Source organism: Thunnus maccoyii, chromosome 7 (assembly GCF_910596095.1).
Source record: "Thunnus maccoyii chromosome 7, fThuMac1.1, whole genome shotgun sequence".
Classification (NCBI taxonomy): domain Eukaryota; kingdom Metazoa; phylum Chordata; class Actinopteri; order Scombriformes; family Scombridae; genus Thunnus; species Thunnus maccoyii.
The window spans coordinates 1,061,977-1,082,500 of NC_056539.1; the positions used below are offsets into that span (position 1 = coordinate 1,061,977).

General features: G+C 39.4%; 2 protein-coding genes across 12 annotated transcripts in view; both read right to left on the reverse strand.

Annotated features, from left to right (window-relative positions):
* The window catches only part of LOC121900047 (epidermal growth factor receptor substrate 15-like 1), a 52,416-nt gene extending 48,587 nt beyond the window's left edge, over window positions 1–3,829 (reverse strand). For 2 of the 10 annotated variants that reach the window (XR_006096883.1, XM_042415948.1), the window contains exons 1-3: window positions 3,579–3,828; window positions 2,643–2,684; window positions 2,409–2,498 (exon numbers count right to left, since the gene is read on the reverse strand). Coding sequence is in view for 9 of the 10 variants with exons in the window: in XM_042415948.1 (XP_042271882.1) it covers window positions 2,409–2,498; window positions 2,643–2,684; window positions 3,579–3,605 (159 nt within the window). In the remaining variant the exon portion in view is untranslated. Of the gene's footprint in view, window positions 1–2,408; window positions 2,499–2,642; window positions 2,685–3,578 lie in introns of all 10 variants that reach the window. The other 8 variants (XM_042415949.1, XM_042415950.1, XM_042415952.1 and 5 more) reach the window with 7 other exon arrangements.
* Window positions 3,830–5,450: 1,621 nt separating this feature from the next.
* rad23ab (RAD23 homolog A, nucleotide excision repair protein b) lies at window positions 5,451–20,231 on the reverse strand. Of its 2 annotated transcripts, none has more exons than XM_042417781.1 (10): window positions 20,017–20,231; window positions 17,645–17,726; window positions 16,692–16,771; window positions 13,595–14,064; window positions 13,170–13,216; window positions 12,331–12,458; window positions 12,140–12,257; window positions 8,497–8,678; window positions 7,276–7,422; window positions 5,451–6,603 (listed from the first exon to the last, which is right to left on the reverse strand). In XM_042417781.1, the coding sequence occupies exons 1-10, from the start codon at window positions 20,083–20,085 to the stop codon at window positions 6,490–6,492; spliced, it is 1,437 nt and encodes a 478-aa protein (XP_042273715.1). In that variant the 5' UTR covers window positions 20,086–20,231; the 3' UTR covers window positions 5,451–6,489. The 2 variants fall into 2 exon arrangements, with proteins under 2 accessions (XP_042273715.1, XP_042273714.1); XM_042417780.1 differs by having other exon boundaries at window positions 8,497–8,681.
* Between the last annotated feature and the right edge of the window lie 293 nt (window positions 20,232–20,524).

Consider the following 20,524-nt stretch of genomic DNA (forward strand, 5'->3'; position numbering starts at 1 on the left):
CACACTTCTGATGACTGCAGAGGTAGGAATGGACATTTATGGAGGTAGTAAGAGAAGACTGGAACCCGATGTAAACAACGCAGGTTTCAAAACCTTTATAGAAAGGCTTTGCAAATACTTTATGAGGAAGGAACAAAAAAATTGTTTTTAAACACTGAGGGTGTGCCATCTCCAATTTATCATGATTACACTGGTATCAATCTTAATGTGATAATAAATTGTCATACATATACTGTATTTACATCATGACTACGTACAGCAGAAACACACATGGTGAGAATGAAAAATACATTTGCTGCCAGATCCACTGTGGAGGAGCCACTTCAGTAGTGTGGAAGAGGTTTGATAACATTAACCTACATCTGATTATGACTAATTGGTCACACTTAACGTTCGCTTTGCAGTAATTAATCAGAGCAGCGCGATGCAACATTGGGGGGGAAAAAAGAAAAAAGTCGAGGCAAACAGTTGAGAGTTGCATCAAGTTTTGTCAGTTTAGTTAAATCCATGTTGGACTCTATAGATAAATCTAAATAAATATAGTTCAAACAGACATATTAAAGACCTATAAGACCTATAACGTCCACATCGTGATGCATCTAAGAATCCCCTACTAAACAAAGAAACAGAAATTGGAGAGATGTGTGCTGAGTCTCCCCTGAGTTTCGCTCAGCGCTAGATGGGTGTTGCTAAATCTCTGATTGTAAACACATTTATATCATATTAGGGCTGAAACTAATGATTATTATCATTAATCTCTGGTGAAGGACTAGGCCTAATAGTTTGGTCTATAAATAAGTCACAAATTTCTGAAAACACTCATCACGCTTAAGCTCAAGGTGATCGAATCAAACTGCTTGTTTTGTCTGATAAACAACCCAAATATATTTAGTTTATTAAAATATGACAATTAAAAGCAACAACATTTGAGAAGCAGGGACAAGAAAAACGACTTCAACAATCAATCAATGATCCAAGTAGTTGCTGACTGTTTTTTGACTATTGACTAATCGATTCATCAAGTATTCATTTAAGCTCTACATCCTATCACAGCATCTATGTTCATATCAGACACCCCTGCATGCAAATAAGGTCTCTGCCTGGAATGCAAGAGTGAAATCTGTATAAATGGCACACAGCCCTACCAGGCATTAATGATGTGCAGATAAGTGGCACTCACTTGGGGGCATTTATGTGAATTTCAGTAGCCAGCTATTCTGCAGTAATAAGAATCACTGTTTCCCTACTTGGGGTTGGAGACTAGAGAAACCTCATTCACCTGCTCCATTTTCTCCTTGACAAAGCTGATCTCTTGTGCATGCATACACGTAACTAGGTTTCTAATGAGCTTTTTACATGTGAGCATGTGCCGTATTGCACAGAAAAGAAAAGATCATCGATTACATTTAGGAATACGTATCAAAAATAATTCCATTCAGAGTCCAACTAAAACTGAAACACAAAGTAACCTCTAGAAACCTAAATGAGTCAGTTTCCACAGTGGCACTTTTGACTATATTTAAAATTTAGTCACAATGCTGTTAAGAAAAGCTTCTCTCTCACTACAGACACTGTCCTCACCCTGCACCATTGGCCTTCCAACATACATACACACACACACACACACACACACACATATATATATATATATATGAAGGCATATACTATTAGCTTACACATAAACTTAGTACACCGCAGTTCCAAAGTAAATTCAGGGTAGATGATGTTATCTGATTACTGACTGGTGGCTGCATGTATATATCCTGTCACAGGACATATACATGTTACTTGTTTGCATGTAAACATACTGACTGACTGTAGTACTTTAAACACTTATTAGCATTGCTAAGTTTTCTGTTCTTGATGGGCTTCAATAACAGCAGACACAGAAGATGACCTTTAGTCCACTGGCAGTCCAAAACTCTAATAATAAGAACAAAGTAGGGCTGCAACTAACAGCTATCTGCTGATTATTTCCTTGATCAATAAATGAATCATTTTGTCTATAAAATGTCAAAATATGGTGAAAAGGCCTGTTATAATCTCCCAGAGTCACAGTTAGTTCTTTAAATGTCTTATTTTTTTCCAAACAGCAGTCCACAACCCTTAGACATTGAGTTTACTATCATGTATGCCAAAGAAAAGCATGAAATCATCACATTCAAGAAGAAAAAACAGAAAATCTCATTTCTGACATATTTGCTTATAAATGACTGAAACTATTATCTGACTGTCAAAACAGTTGCTGATTAAGTTTCTGTCAAGCGACTAATCAATTAATCACTGATCTCTGATCATTGCAGCTCTACAGCACAGATCAACAAGTTGCAAGCGCTGTATGAATCAAAACCCCAAAGCTCTGTGTGTAACAACATTCAAACCATCAGCCACTCTTTATCAATACCTACCTTTCCCAATGTAATGTCAGGGAGTCCAGACTTTTTTAAGAACAAGGCAGCTTCTGTCGGTCCTACTCTCCCTGTGTTCCCAGGATCCACCTTAGAACAGGCACACACATATCACAATCTCAGTGCTTTATCTTTTGTTTTACAATTTCATACTGAACTCCTACGAATGTAAAACATATTTTATATAAGTGGGGTTATCGTTGAGAGACACTGTACTATAGTTCATCATCTTACCTGTCTGTAAAAGTTCTCAAATACAGGGTTCCCACTTGACAGCTGTGGTAGAGACAGAATGTTATTACATTAGGAAACAACCTCTTTCAGCTACAAGCACTGATATCATGTCAACAACGTAAGCAGTGTAAAATGTAAAAATCCCATCCTAACTGAACCAGCTGAAATAACCCATGAAACTAAATAACCCAATAACTGTACTGGATCAAATATCGATAGGTAGTCCTAGATTGGAGCTCTTATAAACGCTCATTTAATTTCAGTTTGACTGAGAAAGCGCCCTAGCCCTGCTGCTCACTATCAATAACAAAGATATCACTAAACAACTGAATAACCATGATATGAAGTGACTTCTAGGCTACTGTGTGCTCATCAGACTTATCATTAACTGAGCCACAGTGCCAACTCACATCAGTATCACTCATCAAACCTTAGCTAGGGTTAGCTGGTGTTAGCCTTCCAAACAGCCTACCTTCCACTATCACAGGCGTTTATCCCCATCAACACTGAACACTGCACAGCCTAGAATCAAGGCTATGCTAGCTAAGGTTTGCTAGCTTAAGGACTGGACGTTATCATCATTGTCAGTGCTTAGATACGTGCGAAGGTCAGCCTGTACCTAACTTTCTGCACAGTGTCCATGGTGCGTATTATTTTTACATTTATAATTAATAAGTTAATTGAATGTTATGTCGTAGGCAAATAGCTACACAGCTAGCCAGCGCCAACTGAGGCTAACAAGCCCGCTACCTAACGGTACTGCAACAGGCCTTATTCCAGCTCACTGCCTCATTTCTAGCTGCATTTCAGCGCGAGCTCATATCTTGTTCAAAGTAAAATCAAAAAACAATGTCATGAATGAGACATGGTGTGTCATCCTGTGAATTATCTTAGCTTAAAGTTGAAGTATATACTCGTAAATAGCTGCATCTTTACCTGGGTGAGGGATGTGAGAGCTGCCATCGTCCCTGTTGCTGCGGGAACGCACCCAGCCACCCAACCTCCCTCTCCGAGGCAACACTCCCCCTAGCGGACAGACCTGGACCCCACACTCCAGGAACAGATCGCAGGCGAAACTGCATTAACGGTTTTCCTTTTTTTTTTTGTTGTATACTTTACCTGGAAATGAATGAATTTCTCTGACACAATGTAAACCTTTGAATATATTTACGGCACGTCTTTTAATTCGGCATAATTATTTTACAAGCTTACGGTTACAGCTATAATTGGCTCCCTTTCCTTCATTGTGTCACACAACACAACTAATGCCACATAATATTCTGAAAAAGCTAATCTAATGTTACGTAGGTGCTGGGACGCGGGCGGTGCATATCAATTTCCCTTGCATAAATTTCAGAATTTTAACATTAACATTGACATTAAAGTGAAACGTTCAACTGTAGAATGAAGGAAAAAATTAGTATTATTAACAGTAATAATAATTATATATTTTATGTGTAAGCACTTTTCAAAGTACTCAAAGACGCCTTGTGACTGTGTGCCTGCATGAGGTTTGATAACACAATCATTGATCCATACTATAATCCATATAGTCAATATGAAGCTCTGTCACTGGTTATCTACCTCAGCAGATAAACATAAATGGATACTTTCAGTGTTATGTGTACCTGAGAGCACTCAGATCATTCATGATAAAACATCACCTTGGCAAGGCCACTTTGTAAAAGCCATTTATTTTACACAATGCTGAAACAAAGTTCTTTACAACTAAAACCTCAACTGCTGTATTTAAGGATGTACGTATTTTTGTAAACCCAAAAAGAAAACTAAACATCATCAAAATGAGTAAAACAGAGAAACACCACACTTGTGGTTTCATCATTCCTATCCCACTGCCATGCTATAAATAACTGTGTAACAATCTCATGCAATCAGCAGCTCCTCATAGCTGAAGAGCAGCATTTGTCACAGTAAAGTGCCATTTTCCCCAAAGTTTGTATGCCCCCATTTACAATATAATACCAAACATCTAGGCATTTCCAGTTGATACACAATAAAAAGAAATAAAAGGAGAAACAGCAAAGCACATGCTGAAAGATGAAAATATATTTTTTTTGATTTGGCTTCTAGCATTTATTCAAATTCCCTTTAGTCCACTTTTGAAACAATAACTGATTATTTACGAATAATTAAAACTCTAAAGATGATCACCAATTATTGGACACTAAAGTGTGACATATCGGAAACACTATATTGTAAACTACAACACCATTTGTAAAGTGAAATGTGTTCAAGTCTTTAACAACCCATAAGGCATGAAGGAGCAGTGGCTCAATCACGTAGAGCTTTAAGATGCATAGAAGATGTGATGTGAGATCATCTGAACAGAAATAGATTGTCTGAAAGTAGGAAGTGGACTATGTTTGATCATTCCAGCTAAAGAAATGTCAAGAAAGAACACAACATTTCTTTAAAAACAGTCAAATATTTAGCTCACAAAGCGTGCTATGTGGTTGATTACATCATAATCAACCTTCAAACTGCTTCATCTGCAAAATAACACAACAAGCTCCCCACAGTGAAAGACCATAATGACAATTCAAGCTGCATCTGGGTGTGCCCACTTCTCCCACAAATAAAATACCACAGCACCCATAATCTTCATCATATACTGTGATGGCACCACTAGTTTGATGTTTCAGATAGAGTGCAAAGTGTCACAGCTCTTTTACCAAACTGAATATATATATATATATGTATATGTATATATATATATATATATATATATATATATATATATATATATATATATATATATATATATATATATATATATATATATATATATATAGCTTATAGAAGCCCATTTGCTCCAAAACAAAAAACAAACTCCAAATTGATCATTTAAAATTCTGACTTTCTCAAAATGATGACTTCCTAAAAAAAATCACTTACTATCTTCTAATTAAAAGTGTCTCATAATTTTGACTTTTTCATCTACGCCATTTCTAACATTTCATCTTTTTTTCTTTTTCTGGCTGGGATGGGCTTCCATAGCAGTTTCATGTATTCACTTCACCCTTGAAAAAATATCCTAGGTGTAGAAAAACACATTTTCACTTTTCCAAAGTTTCAAATACTCCTTCAGTTATTTCAATCATCTTGCAGATTTCATTATCCATGGACAGAACCACAGAACCACATCTGCATGATTCATGAAAGGTCAAAACATCACCTGAAGAAGACATTTCATCAGTGTTTAGGATTTTTTTTTTCCAAAGATAAAAGAAGTAGAAGAAATTAAATGATCAGACCTAAAACTTTAATATAAAGCAATGCTAGCTCTCAAACAGTGAAGTCAACAGTTTGCATCACATTTTCAGGTAAATCCATCATGGAGGGTTGGCAAACAGACACGTTGGGAATTTGTTTTGTTGTGTACATATACACTACAGTAAACTCTGTGGTGTATGTGTACAGTTGAAGCCTTCTTGTGAGTCGTCTCCTTCTCACACACTGTCTACAGGCAGCCTCCGATGCCGAGCACGGAGGAGGATCCGGTGAAGGTGATGCAGACTGTTGACATAATTCCTGACATTACTTCTTGCGGTGTGATCACTCGGCACAAGCGGCAGCAGTAATGATGTAACAGCAGTGAGGCGAAGCTCAGTGTTAACTCCTATGATGATCATCACAGCTGAATGGAGAGTAGGCAGCACAGCGAACTTTGAATGGCATGTCATCACACAGTCACATGGTGTGAAAAGAAATATCCCCTTCCTCTCCTGTCCTCGTTATCTTCCGTCCTTGGTGGATCTTGTGTGGCACTGTCATCCCTTCTCTGCGACCCCTCTGTTGAACGGTGATGTGTCGGGGTGATGTTTGGTTACTCATCGTCCCATGTTTGCTGTAGCAGGAAGTTCGCAGCCAGGTTTTCATTCTTTTCGCAGGCAAAGTAAGCCTGGATGACTAAGCCTTCAGGGAAGCCCAGCGCTTTTAACTGGAACACAAGACACATGCTCAGGTTAGTCATACACACACACACACACACTCACACACACACACACACAGCTGTTTGTGAGACACTTACTGGTGAAGGTATATATGTAAAGACACGACCACAGGATAAAGGAACAACTTCAATTTCTCATTGCAGTGATTTCACAAATGTTTGCTGCCTCAGTGTCTGTACATAACTCCCTGGACTTACACCCTACACTGTGATCAGAAGAGAAGAAATACAGATGCATGGATACTCACCTTCAGTATGCAGAACTGTCTGAACTCTCCACACAAGCTGCCATACTTACCAGGAATGTTGCCACTACTAACCCTTTAAATCCGTAGTTGCATAATCATAAAATCATTTCATTATGGATAAATAAGGAAGCAGAAGTCATTATTTTGAAGGGCCGGGAGCAAACTTTTCTGGACTTTTTTTTCAGTGAACACATCCTCATTCTGCAGCAGTTTGTGGGAGCAGTGTGCATGGTGGAGAGTTCAAATGTTTAAAAAGTGAGCTCAGAATGGTTTGGTTAATCCAATGTCAAGTTGAAAAGAAAAACGAATATTCTATCATAGTTTTGTGTATTTTAGCTAACTACTGATACATCTAATTATTTAGATAACAAGGTAACAAGTCAGTGGGGGGGGGGGGGGGGGGTAAACTGACCCTCTCAATGGCCTCCTTCTCCTGTGGGGTGACCTGGATGTAGTTGGTTTGTCGTGAGCCCTGGGCCTCGGCTCCCTCCCCTCCAGTGTCTCCACCACGTGGCTCGTTCAGCATCTGGACAAAGCGCTCCTGGTGCTGCGTGATTTGCTGTATGACAAGTAATACATACAATCAGTGACAATATTACCATACAGATAATATACAGGTTCCAAGCCTCTGGCAAAAATGACACTGAGTAGGTGATGACAAAAGACGTGACTGTGTCAGATGTATTTGGTCAGACAACTGATATCCGGTATTAAATGGATATAGCATACAGGATATATTGTTCTTATTGAGTGTTGATGTTTTCATAACATCAACACTCATTGAAACGGCAGAAATTTGAAATCCAGCAGAAAATGCTGGATTTCAAATTTCTGCCGTTTCAATTCAAAAAGTTGAATTCTATGTAGCAATAACCCTTTAGTATTGAGATTGAACATTTCAAGATTGCAAGGTTTATTCATCACATACTTCTATTTCTCAATACATGCAATACAGGGGTGAAGGCAGGGCTCGGGCTCTCAGCCTCGTGTTCTTTCTTTCGCCTTCACCGAGAAACGCTTCTATTGTTACTGTTGTTACCATGGTGAGTGTTTCACAGAATCTCCAGCCAGCTACAGCCATTCAACACAACAACAAGTTGGAAAACTGCTGAGTTGAGTCAAATCCAATGTTGAGAAGTGTGCTGCGGTCATGTCTCATTCTTGCTCAGAGAATTGGTGGATAAAGAAGCAAAAACAACCACACTAACAACAAAAAACCAAGCAGTCCACAGAGCAGCCACAATGGCTTCTAGACACAGGCAGACATTTATATCTACACTCCTTTTGTAAAGAAAGCTGAACATTTTACATTACAGCCATCATGTGTGGCATACAGGTTAACATATGTTTATGCATATATTTTTCTAATTCAAGTAAGTGTAGTAGTTCATAAGAAAATAGCAAATAGATCAGGTAATGCCCTCTTCCATGTTGAGCCTTTTTTTTTTAAAAATCCCAGATCTACACCTAAATCCAGATTTGCAGAAAAACACTTTTTCCTGGGCTCAAGGTCCTACATCTCTTAGCACTCTGTTAACAAATGTATTTAGGAAATATCCTGCTAACAGAAAAACAGATGAAATGTAAAACCTCGGAGAGCCAGTGTAGTGTGGTAGGTGTGCTGGTGTGGTACCTGCAGTAGCTGTGGGTTGTCTCGGCCCAGCTGCTGCAGCAGGGCTGGTAGAAGAGCCGGGTTCTGCTGAATGATCTGTCTCATCTGCTGGAACTGAGGCTGGTTCCTCAGGAACTCCAGAGGGTTCCCGGTAGGGAGAGAGCCTCCACCTGCAGACGGAGGCTGGTTTGCAGACACTGGCCCTGCTGGGGAAAGTCACACATTTGACATACTGTTGTTGCCTTGCAAAGTTCATATTTACACATCCAGCCAATACCTAGCAACATTAGCATTCATTTTGGAGTCGTGTTTTCAATACCAACTCTCCTTTTAGCTACTCCTGAGAATAAATCTGAGAAAATATCTGGCTCTTTAGTTGCTAATATTCCATTTTTTCACCATCTAGTGTCTAATTTTGTCTGTGTGCTGTTTGGTGCTGAGCAGGTATTGTACAGTGGGTTTATCAGAGCTTTTTTCCCTGAATACAGCTGCCTGCCACTGCTGGAAACCAGGCTGATGAGCACTCTGAGCTGAGTTAAGCTGTGGGCTGTAAAACAAAAATAATGAGCTGAAAGATGCTAAAAAGATGAAAAAGATGCTGAGAAGCTCAGCGGAGGGGAAGTTGATCATTTGTTGATAACTTTCTGTGCATTTATCACAATTTCAGAATTTTCTCTGAGGTAAGAACGAAATTTACAAATGGTCTAGACCTGTCTTGCATGTCATGAATACATCATCTCCGCCTTTCTTCACTGGGAGAAACACTTGTTTGATTTACAATTATAATGTCCTAATCTGAATTAATTTGGAGTTTAAATATGATACTGAAATTAACAAAAAATAATAAAATATAAGTCAGGCAAACTTAATGCTAAATTAATATTCTGCTTACCATATTTTCATCATCATGGCTGCCAATTTACTGAAAGATTTTTTAGATGTTGTGATTTTTATTGCCATATTTTGGCATTTCAGTAGTTGCTAGGAAACTTCCTCACTCCAACAGCTGGCTCTGTGTCTCTCTGCAGGTCTCTGTCCAGTCTCATCTTGTGTTGTAGCTGACAGTGTAACATCACCTGTAGACTATTATATTCTCTTCTAATATCTCTGTATCTGTCACATGACCGCCTCCCATCACAGAGCGCTTTGCAAGATGTTTTTTAAGATCTTACTTCATGTCAAAGCATTCCCTCTTTATTCTGTCACAGTGCAGAGCTGTTCTGATGACATGTTAGCTGGATTCATATTTTCTAATTGTTTCTCCTACTGTCACTCCTAAATGTGTTATGTGTTTGTTGAAGTTGTGCAGTGTTTTTACTCTTTAGGGAACTTTTTTGTGAATGAAACTTGCCCACAAACGGAGCAGAACATGGAGCCTTATATGGACGTTTTAGGGGGATGGTTTATGCTAATGATCACACCTCCTCATGGACAGGTGGCATTTTTCACGCTGAAACAAACCATTTATGACAAGTTCAGGCTTGAGGCAGAGTTTGTTGAATTGGACTTGGAACATTCATACAAGCAAACTTCACAGAGAGAAGTTTTAGGATAAAAATATGAAAGGCCCAATGTTTTTTGTGGAGTGTGACAGGAATACTCAACTAAATTAGCCAGTTGATGTTAGCATGTTGAAAAGCTAACATTAATGTTATTCCAGGATTATACAGCCGTGTGTCACAGATTATAATATAAATTCCTCAACATGCCACTATAAAAACTGATAATACATTATACAATTTGGAAAATATATTAACTTTGCAGTCTTTTTAACTTCTGTTCTGTTCAGGCTGTTCAGGCAAACACAACATAACCTTGTGCAACAACTACAATGACAAGCTAATCCTAACGTTAGCAACAATACATTTCAGTTTGACTCTACTTAACTTCTTTTTACACCTCCCTAACATTAAAATGTTAACATTAGTTACAAACATCTTCATAAAAGACTGAAGATAAAGTTATATTTCCCAATAGTGCTTGAACATTCCACTTTGCATCTGCCTTTCTTATAAATGGCTTTTTATTTCACTTTTAGCACATTTTTTCACACTGAAGGTACAGTACTGTTAGCTTATGCCTGTATGTGCCTATGCTGTATAATGCCTCTTTTTAACCAAATAGTTCCAGGTCCCTGGGAGCCACAGAAACTAAACCAGTAACTAAATCAGGAACATATTGTGCGTTAACTACTTCTAACAATTGGGAATAGCAGACCAATAACGTATTCAAAATCAACATCTTTAACAACATCAACAATTTGTAGCACTCTGAGGTTTATATTTGGTCAGTGGGCTGCATTCAGCACATACGCAATAGTTCCTGAGCAATCCAAAAGTTCCACTTCCGTAGCTGTTTTGGGTCCACTATGGCTGAATTTATGTGCTGGTTTCTATAGTTCCAGATTTCCTTAAAGGGGAACTTTACAGATTTTCAACTAGCACTATATCATTACAATGTGGGTAGTATATGCAAATCAACAATGTTTAACTTCCCTCCATGTTGCCTGCACCCAGAGCTCCCTGCTCATTTGCTGGCAAAAGTCCACCAGGTGACGCAAGACTGTGTCACCCAGCGGATTTTGGAGATCTGCATTAGACTGCAAACTGTGTTTCCTCATTTTTTGTAGTGGTGACATCAAGGACTGTTAAATGTCCTTGACTGTAAAATCTACCACGTTACACCAGCAATAGGGAAAAGCAGACACTAAAATATCATACTACTAAATACTTCAAAATGTCAGTATATTAGGAAGAAAACTAGTGTCATGATACAAGGTCGAATATCACACTGTGGAATCAGACACAACAGAGTCTGGAAGAGGAAGACCACGACCACGGGAGCCGTAACGGCGTCAGCATAGAGAGGCGCTGCAGCGGCGGGGGCTGCTGCAGCGGCGGGGGCTGCTGCAGCGGCGGGGGCTGCTGCACCATCGGCCAGTGCCCAGTGAGGAATGTCAGAAAAGTGGAGACAGACAGAAAACTCTGCACTGCAACAAACTATATGGTGCTTTGATAAACGTGACTTTGTTTTCCAACAGAATATTATGTCGTACTTTGCCAACTCTGAATACAGAACAGCACATCAGCGACTATGTTACCTGTAACTTGCGGCTGCATCCAGCTTTGAGTACAATCAGGTTCAGCTCATCATTGTCCAAAATAGGTAAAGAAACAGTGGTTAGGGTTAGAGACACTGCTACAATATATTCAGACGAGTAGTTCACTGGAAGCCCATTGGACAAGACCCACGCAATGCATTCTGGTTGTTGTAGGATTCCCCCTGAAGAGCAGTATGGGGAATCTACAGCCTAGGTTTTCTCTAGTCATAGGGCACCAATTTCAAAAATAATTGCACATTTCTACTACATAGGTGACATTCACAGCGGTGAATTTTTCGTTTAAAAGGTTCATGGGTTCCTGGAAAAGTTCCTTTGGTGGAAACCAGCAATGAAACAACCTGAAAGTAAGCCTAAGTAAGTGAGGGCCTAACTCCCTGGATCACTACATTCAGGTAAAGCTGGGGGCCCCTGGAGTGAGCTCTGCAGTTGAACCTTCATGCCACAATGATCTAATAAACACTGAGAAATCACTGTTGTCTCACAGTATCGTTTCCATCTTCTGTGTACCTGTGTTTGTATTATAAGTATCAAGTGCGCTCTTACTGGTGGAGGCTGCTGGGGGCTGCTGTGGTTGTTGTGTAGCAGGGACAGGGGGGTTGGATGGAGCACTGTGTCTGACTGGTTCCTGAGGTAGCAGATCAGTGGCCTCTGCTGGAATACCCTGCAGTACACAAACATTTATTAGACACTCACAGTGTACTCACAGTGGCAGGTGGGGCTGGTTAAATCCTTACCATGAGTAGATACTCCACTGCTCGGTCCGGGTTGTTGTAACTAGCTCTGAGTGCAGAGACTACCTGCTCTCGTTCATAACCCATAGACATGATCTCTGACACCAGGTTCTCATAGGCCTGACCTGTCACTATGGAAACAAGAGCAGAGAGACCACAGAGACAGAAGAGGTTGATGGAAGCAGGATGAAACCCGATATCTTTGGGTTGTGGAATGTTAAGGACAGAACAAGATATTTGATGATGTCATCTTGGGCTTTGGGAAACGCTAATTGACATTTTTCACCATTTTCTGACATTACATAGACAAAACAACTAATCAATTAATTGAGAAAAAATCAACAGATTAATCTATAATGAAAATAATTAGTTGGAGCACTAATATATGGTATTGCATTTCTAGACTACATCAGGCTTCTCATGCCATCATTTGGCTTGTCTGCTGTACTGTAAGCACATTTTAAATAGTTGCATTTTAAAATTGGGGTTTTGCCTTTTATGTTCATGTTATGCTTTTTTTGTCTTTATTGATGTGAAGCACTTGGTGCAAGTCAATGCTTTTGCTGAAAACACTTTGAGGTGCATTTTTTTGTATGAAAGGTGCAATACAAATGAAGTTATCATCATCATTATTATTATTATTATTATTATTATTATTATTATTATTATTATTGTGCTGAATCCCATAGTATTTGTGTAACGTCTGTGTGCTCTGGTTTGACAGTCTTCTGACTTTGGGAAGAAGGGATGCAATTTGAAAAAAATTGAAGCAAATTCCATCCAAAGCAGAAGAGAGCCAGTAGTTTGATATGTTCTTCATTTCTGATAGATTTTTTTTTTACCTAGTATTGACGCTGCTTCCTCAAGGAGGCCCAGTTCATCAACGAGGCTTTGAGAGAAACGAACAAAGAGAAAAAAGTAAATCAACATTCTAAAGCAAACAGAATTTTTAGTGAGCAATACTTTTAGTTAACACAGAAGAGTGACTTGTATATATGGCAACGAGGGACTAGGACCTTGGAATAAGTCTTATTATAAAAGTCTCACACAGACTGTGCTGTTCTGTGACCAAACTAAAGCAGGAAAATAATTATTTTTACTGCTAAGTACCTAATTGTCTGTAGGTGTTAAAAAACAAAAGCGAAACAGTCTAATGTCATAATAACTTCTTCAACTTGTTCAGGAGAAAACAATCATCTAAACCAGGTAAACCAGATGATCAGTTCAATTCTCAATGTATGTAAACAGATGCCGTGTGTCCTCCAACCTGGAAGCAGAGGAGTGGACTGGTGCAGTGGCGCATGGTTGATTCTCAGGATCTTCCCTTGGCTTCTCCTCTGGCTGGACAGCAGGGGTGGAGCAGTCTGCCGGGGCTGTCTGACCAGCTTCAGGGGCTGGTTCTGGAGCTGGAGCTGGGGCAGGGGCTGGGGTGGAGGCAGGGGCTGGGGTAGCAGCTGAGGCCGATCCTGGAGCTGCGTTTGGGGCTGTGTTTGAGTCCAGAGCTGCGGTTTCTTCAGGAGAAGTTAATGGGGTGTTTTCTGGGGCTGCGGGCTGAGCTTCAGAAGGAGGCACTGACTGTGGGGCAGGTGTGGGTGCAGGCACTGTATGTGTCGGTGTGGAGGGCACTTGTGTTGGGTCAGAGGCTGGTGTTGGGACTGAGGATGAGGGCGGTGCTGGAGCTGCAGCTGATAGGGGAGTCAGCTTAGGGGCAGCTTGTGGAGGAGGGGCTGGTTTAGGCTAAAAACACACAATAACAACACAGCTTGGTCATTAATGGATCCGAGTGCACATCGCTCCTGCTTTATCTGGTCATCTCCTACACAACACACTACCTTTCCCCTGTAGCTTTCACTGTAATGCTCTGCTACTCTAAAAGGAGCAAGAGGAGCATATTAACATAATAACAATACTTTCACATATAACAAAGTAACCTCTCAAGAAAAAGCCAGTATCTCAAATAATAGCATGGTCATCATGAACAAATAAAGGCTATTTCCAGTTAAAAACCTGTCCTATAATGACTCACGAGGTAAATTCAGCAGTGTTTCCTCTGTATGCTTTCTGCTAAATGATGAACACTGCTGCTGAAATTTCACATTGTACATAATAGTCACGACGAATGCAAACAAAGTGCACTTTCTCTTTTTGGAGCAGCTGACTGGAGCTGGTGGTGAGCAAATGGAACAAAGCTCTGGCTACAGAGCATGTCCTGTAATGCTGCTAGAAAGAGCAAACATGCAGCCAGTTGTTTCAGACTGGAGAGAAGCAGTGGTATACAGCGAAAAGACATACTACCCCTTACAGAAAGCCGTTTATTTAGCTGACTTCTTAGGCAAAGACAGTAGAGTTATAACTTAAAGACCAGAAATGAGTTCAACAAAGTCAACCTTTCCAAATGTGCATGGAGAAGTGGTTGTTACTAGCAAAGGCTAGGGCGGTATCAATTTGTTGGATAGTACTTGTTGCTATGATGTGTAGCCTATGCCACAGAGGCTGCTAGTGTTGTTGTAGTGTAGTAGTTCTAGATTTTGTTATCTAATATGTGATTTATTTACATCAGTGTTTTCCCTCTAATTGTACACAAGCCTGGCAGGCCACCAGGCCAAAAAGATCTTTTTTAATGCAAAAAAAATAATGCTAAATATTCATTAATACAGAAATAGTGTTTGTTAGTCTCTGAGCAGCACTGCTCCCTGTGTCGTTGCTTGGGAAATTCCTGGTAGCATAGCTCTATTAAGGAATAGGGCAGTGCGTAATGTGTGTGCATAGCGAGTGTGAAAGAGCAAGCGTCAGAAAAGTGACAGTGAATGTGAGCGGAGCAGAGGAAAAGGTTAGCAGTAAGTTGTCAATCTGGCAGTAAATGTACAGTACAGACTACAGTGTGTCAGTGTTACAGTGTTTAATGCTGCAGCTTCTCAAGAACAAGAAAAGTCTCGTCTGTTAGTGAGGGGGGTTAGCCCATGGAAATGGTAAATGGTAAATGAACTGCACTTATATAGCACCTTTCTAGTGTTCCGACCACACAAAGCGCTTTTACACTACAAGCCACATTCACCCATTCACACACATTCATATGCTGATGGCAGGGGCTGCCATGCAATTCACACACACATTCACACACCGATGGCACAGCCATCAGGAGCAATTAGGGGTTCAGTATCTTGCCCAAGGACACTTCGACATGTGGAGCCGGGAACTGAACCGCTGATCTTTTGATTAGTGGACAACCTGCTCTACCTCCTGAACAAGTTTGACTTCCAGGTTTAAAATTACCCAGATCATTTAGAACTCCAGCTAACTTGAATAGGGATAAAACAATTCAATCGTGTGGCTCTTCTAGACTTTCCAAATGTGATCAGACTGAATAGATCAAATTCTGATAGTGAAACATGTCATTTTGCAGGGATTGTGACACTCAAAAAATGTACCCCCTGATTTACAGATGTCTCTTTCACAATGTAAGTCTATGGGAAAAAGTCTTGTGATGTTGTAATTACACAGTTTGGCCGCTAAGTCAAACTGGCTTCAAAGCCCTGCACGGTTCCTGTATCCAGTTCTCTTTGTACATCCATGGGTTACCAACAATGGGTTAGCCTAACATGACTATGCTCATTTAAGGTGGACTGACCTTTAAGGTGGTCCAGCTATTCTCACTTTAGTGTAAATCTCAGCCCCCCACCCTCTCCCGCCACTACCAACCCAAAGCAACCAAGGGGAAACACTATATTATCCATATATCTATGTTCAATAAAGATAGTGTACATTTTCTGTGTAGAGGCATTTCATTCTTTGACATTTATTACAACTACAGCTATCTAGGCCTCTAGAGCCCTGTTGGTGTCAAAAGCTCCTGATAAATTATCACACGCACATGACTACGAACATGAATAAACTTATCTGGAACAATTCAAAGCTAGTGTTTAGTCTAATTCACTGCCAGTATGCCCAAATTCGGGTTCCGGGCATCATGGGCTCATCAAAATCCTAGGAGAAACATTGTTTAGTATAATGATTATTCCATTACCATCAGTATACTCACCACGCTGCTGCTCTCTGTCTATAATTTTAACACAATACTGTTTCCATTCACTAATTATTCATTATTTCCAACCACTTTTATTCTCTGTTTTTTGCAATTGCCGTTAAGTCAATTAACTCTAGACTTCCTGTATGTTTCAATTCAGGCCACTGGAAGACTTTTAATGTGAAACATCTCTGCAGGAAGAGTTCAGTTTCATCGATGGTGGCTTAACAGCGACCCAAAAATGAAAAGTAAAGTGACTGGAAATAGTGAATGAAAACTGTATTTCCATTAGATGTCAAATCAAGCAGAACAACAACAAACAATCTGCAGAAACACCAACCTTTGTAACCATGACCACCACAAAGTTTTTCTCATCGATTTTGTACTCTTGCAGCGAGGTGTCATCATTCAAGATTTTGCCTGTAAGAGTCGAGCAGAAACAGCAAATGAGAAAAGATTAATGACACGCAAATAGGCCAAAATATGGAGGACATAGAAGTACATAGTGAATAAATCTTAATCTGCAGCAGCAATTGTAGTATTGTGACTTCTTAAGAATGTTTAGAATAGTGTGTTTGACCTCTTAACATTTTATATATTTATGCAGATTTACTTTTTTGCTATCAAGTGGATTCTTTGTCTAGAATTTAGTGCTGTATTGTACGCTATTTATTACAATACACAGTCACAGCACCTTGACTACAAATGTGACAAAGATTCCTATCCCAAGAGGCTGGGGGGGTAGCGAATCACATTACAAGTACTTCATTATAATTCTGATGACCTACTTGATTCATTTGCAAGATGAGTATTCTCACTGCTGCTTCAGTGAGTTTTCTCAATATCAATACGTAAGCAATAAAGCACAAGCTGTTCTAATATAAGTAAATAATGGAAGAGGTGGGGGCCCCATTGTGAAATGGAGTGGTGTTTTCCTGTCCATCATTCTTTATATGTAGACAGCCAAGAGTGCATTTTGGCCAAGTACCAAAGAAAAAACAGCTGCTCTGTTTGAATCAATATCTATTTTTAAAGTGTGTTGTAGTAACTTTAACTCTTGGTTATGTTAGTTCCACAACCGAGTTACCTTCCAGGAATTATAATATTGCTACTATGGTTATAATTAAATATACAGTACCAGTCAAAAGTTTGGACAAACTTGAATGAGAAAGTGTCTCCAAACTTTTGACTGGTACTGTACCTCGAGCAATGATTTTGAACAGTTAATAAATACTTGGTAGTTTAGTATAATTGAATACATTTTTTTCTCTCTGTAGAAGTCCTCTGCCTCACCTGCATAGATGAGTTTTTGCCCTGCAGCAGGAAATGCATCTTTTCCTCTGTCCTCCTCTATTTTCTCCTTCAGGGCTTTCACCTGACAAACAACATTGATGTCATTGGTAGAATTATTGAAACAAACATTATTCCAAATGTTACACCCATGTCATTCAACCCCTGGAAAATTACAGGTCTGTGTAACACCTGACAGCTGTTGCTGGAAATGTTGTCTAGTGAAGGGTCATATGTCATGGGAATATGTTACTGTTGATCTTCTCCAGAGAATTGTGTCTTAAAACAACAGTCAGGTGTCCATATCAACAGTGAAAGAGGTTTTCCTCGCTGTAATCATTCCTCCTGTTCATACTGGATATTAAAAGATCCTTCAAATGTGCTTTCAATGGAAGTGATGGAGCCAAAATCCACAGTGTGTCCACACAGTTATTTTATGCAAAAATATATTTAAAATTCAATCAATCAAATTCCCTCTTTGTGTTTCCTCAGACAGTGTTTCTCTGTTGAGCTGCGGTGGAAGTAAAGTAACAAAAAGAGGGACTTTGGCACTAAAAAGACTGTAACGTTGAAAGATATCTACTTGATTTGACTCATTTGGACACTGAAGCTTCATATTAGCTTCAGATTAACTTTTAAATACATTTTTGCACAGAAGGAGGACTGTGGATTTTGTCCCCCATCACATACATCGTAAGTGTGTTATGAAGGGATCTTCTAATGGTCAGTATGAACAGGAGGAATGATTACAGCAAGAAAAACATGTTTCACTGTTCAGTTGCGCTCCTGAATGTTGTTGTAAGACAGACTTGGAAAAACTGTGAACCTGCCCTTTAAGCCAGACCCGGGAGTTTGTATATCAACTGTTTAGACTGTGTAATCAACAATATGACAAGAGGCTGGCTATTCTGTAAATGGACAGATAGTGTCACTCCATCCATTCTGTTGAAAATTGTCATTTATATTAATATAAGCTGTGAGTAATTATAATGATATACAGTCACCTGTCTGGACTCCATGTCCTGAAGACTGACAGAATTTTGACTGCATACTGAGTGTCTTATGTAGCTCAACGTGATTTTTTTTGTGTTTTTTGTGTTTGTCATAATATGGATCACTGTGCTTTTTAGTACTTTTACTAAACTTTTAGTTTCCTATTTGTGTATGTGGTAAAAACTAAAAAAAAAATAAAATGAAAAACTCAGGGGAAAAATTATCACAGTGTTAAATTAGTAAGTAACATCACAATTATTAACACAAAAGCTATCATATATGGTGAAAAACAGAGACATAGAACATCCGAAATGAAGTAATAGTGTCTTTTCGATTAGATTAAACTTTGCACATAAAGTACCAGTGCAATGAAATTCTGTTCAGCATCTAACCAGAAAGTGCAAACAGAAGCAAAGGTAAGATAAGGACATATAAAGATAACCTAATGTGATCTGGGGGATAGTGATATAAAGAAAGGATGTGTATACACACACGCACACACACACACACATATATATATATATATATATATACACACACACAAAATAAAAAAATGTGCTCCTTATAAGTTACAGAAATTTGATGCTGCTTAATATGGTGTGTAGAGCCAATGACTGTTATGGTAATTGTAATTCACATGATAACACTTCAAAGGAAACATTAGTTAAATACACCTAATATTGTGTAACTACTCCATTATTATGATAAGTAAACTCCAGGGTGCTTTATTCATTTTACTAACAAACATTTACTGATGAATCGTACCATTCCTGGTGAACAGAAAGGAGGTTTAAAATATTGCACCGTCATTGATGTTGAGACACTGAAACAAGTCCAACAGTGTAAAATTGCACGAAAATACAAACATTTCCGTTCCGTGTTTTCAATATAAAACCGCTCATACGTTGCAACCCGTCCTGAGGACTACAAGAAGCGCAGTAAACACAGCCAATGGATTACACACAATATATTTCACGGTATTCTTTGGCTAATTGAAACATAATTTGTGTTTATTTTGGTTTTCTTACGGAGTGTATGATGTACATTCAAACGTCATCAAACGGTTTAGCGCTTTTATTTTGAAGGAAAGCTTGCCAAATTCCGGTTTTACCTGAGTTTAATCTAGCGACATTACCTCACATGAACTCAGTCACTGCGAGGTCCTGCAAGATTGCTAACTTGTCTGGCAGTATATTTTTACATTGTCATAAGGTTACTTATTCAAATATACAAAGTAACCAGCGTGCCTCTTTGACAGAGTTAATAGCCAGTACCTTGGTCTTAACGTTAGCTAATATTCCCGTCTGCTGCAGCTAACCTATATGTATGCCAGCCCTCCCGGCCTGACCGTGTTTACTTCAGCCCCGTTAACTTCTACTCACCGTCAATTGTGGGTCTATATCTATTTTGAACGTCTGCTGTTGGAGGGTCTTCAATGTTATCGTCAGCATCTTTCGACGCGGTGTCAGATGCAGCTGTAGTCAAAAATGAATGTACTGACGATAGTTTCTCGACTGTAGCCGCTCTTTTTCGCACGGTATGTATTTATCAGGGTCTACATGTATGTGTGACTCAGCTGCCTCAGTGCCGCGGAGCAGGCTGCACATGGACGCCATCTGCTGGCGGAGGCGAAACACAGCAACACGGTGCTGCCTTCCAAAGCTCTCGGACATATGACGACTCGGAGAGTGCAAATAGATTACCCAACAAAACTGTTGGCCATAAATAGGCCTATCTGTCTGTATCTCTTGGTTCAACCTCACCTGACCCTACTATTTTCTTTCAACCAAGATGATGTGATTGTCCAGACAATGCATTCATAAGAACTCAGGAACAGTCTTGAGAATGTTAAAATAATGCCTAAACAATCCTTCAATGTATACACACATT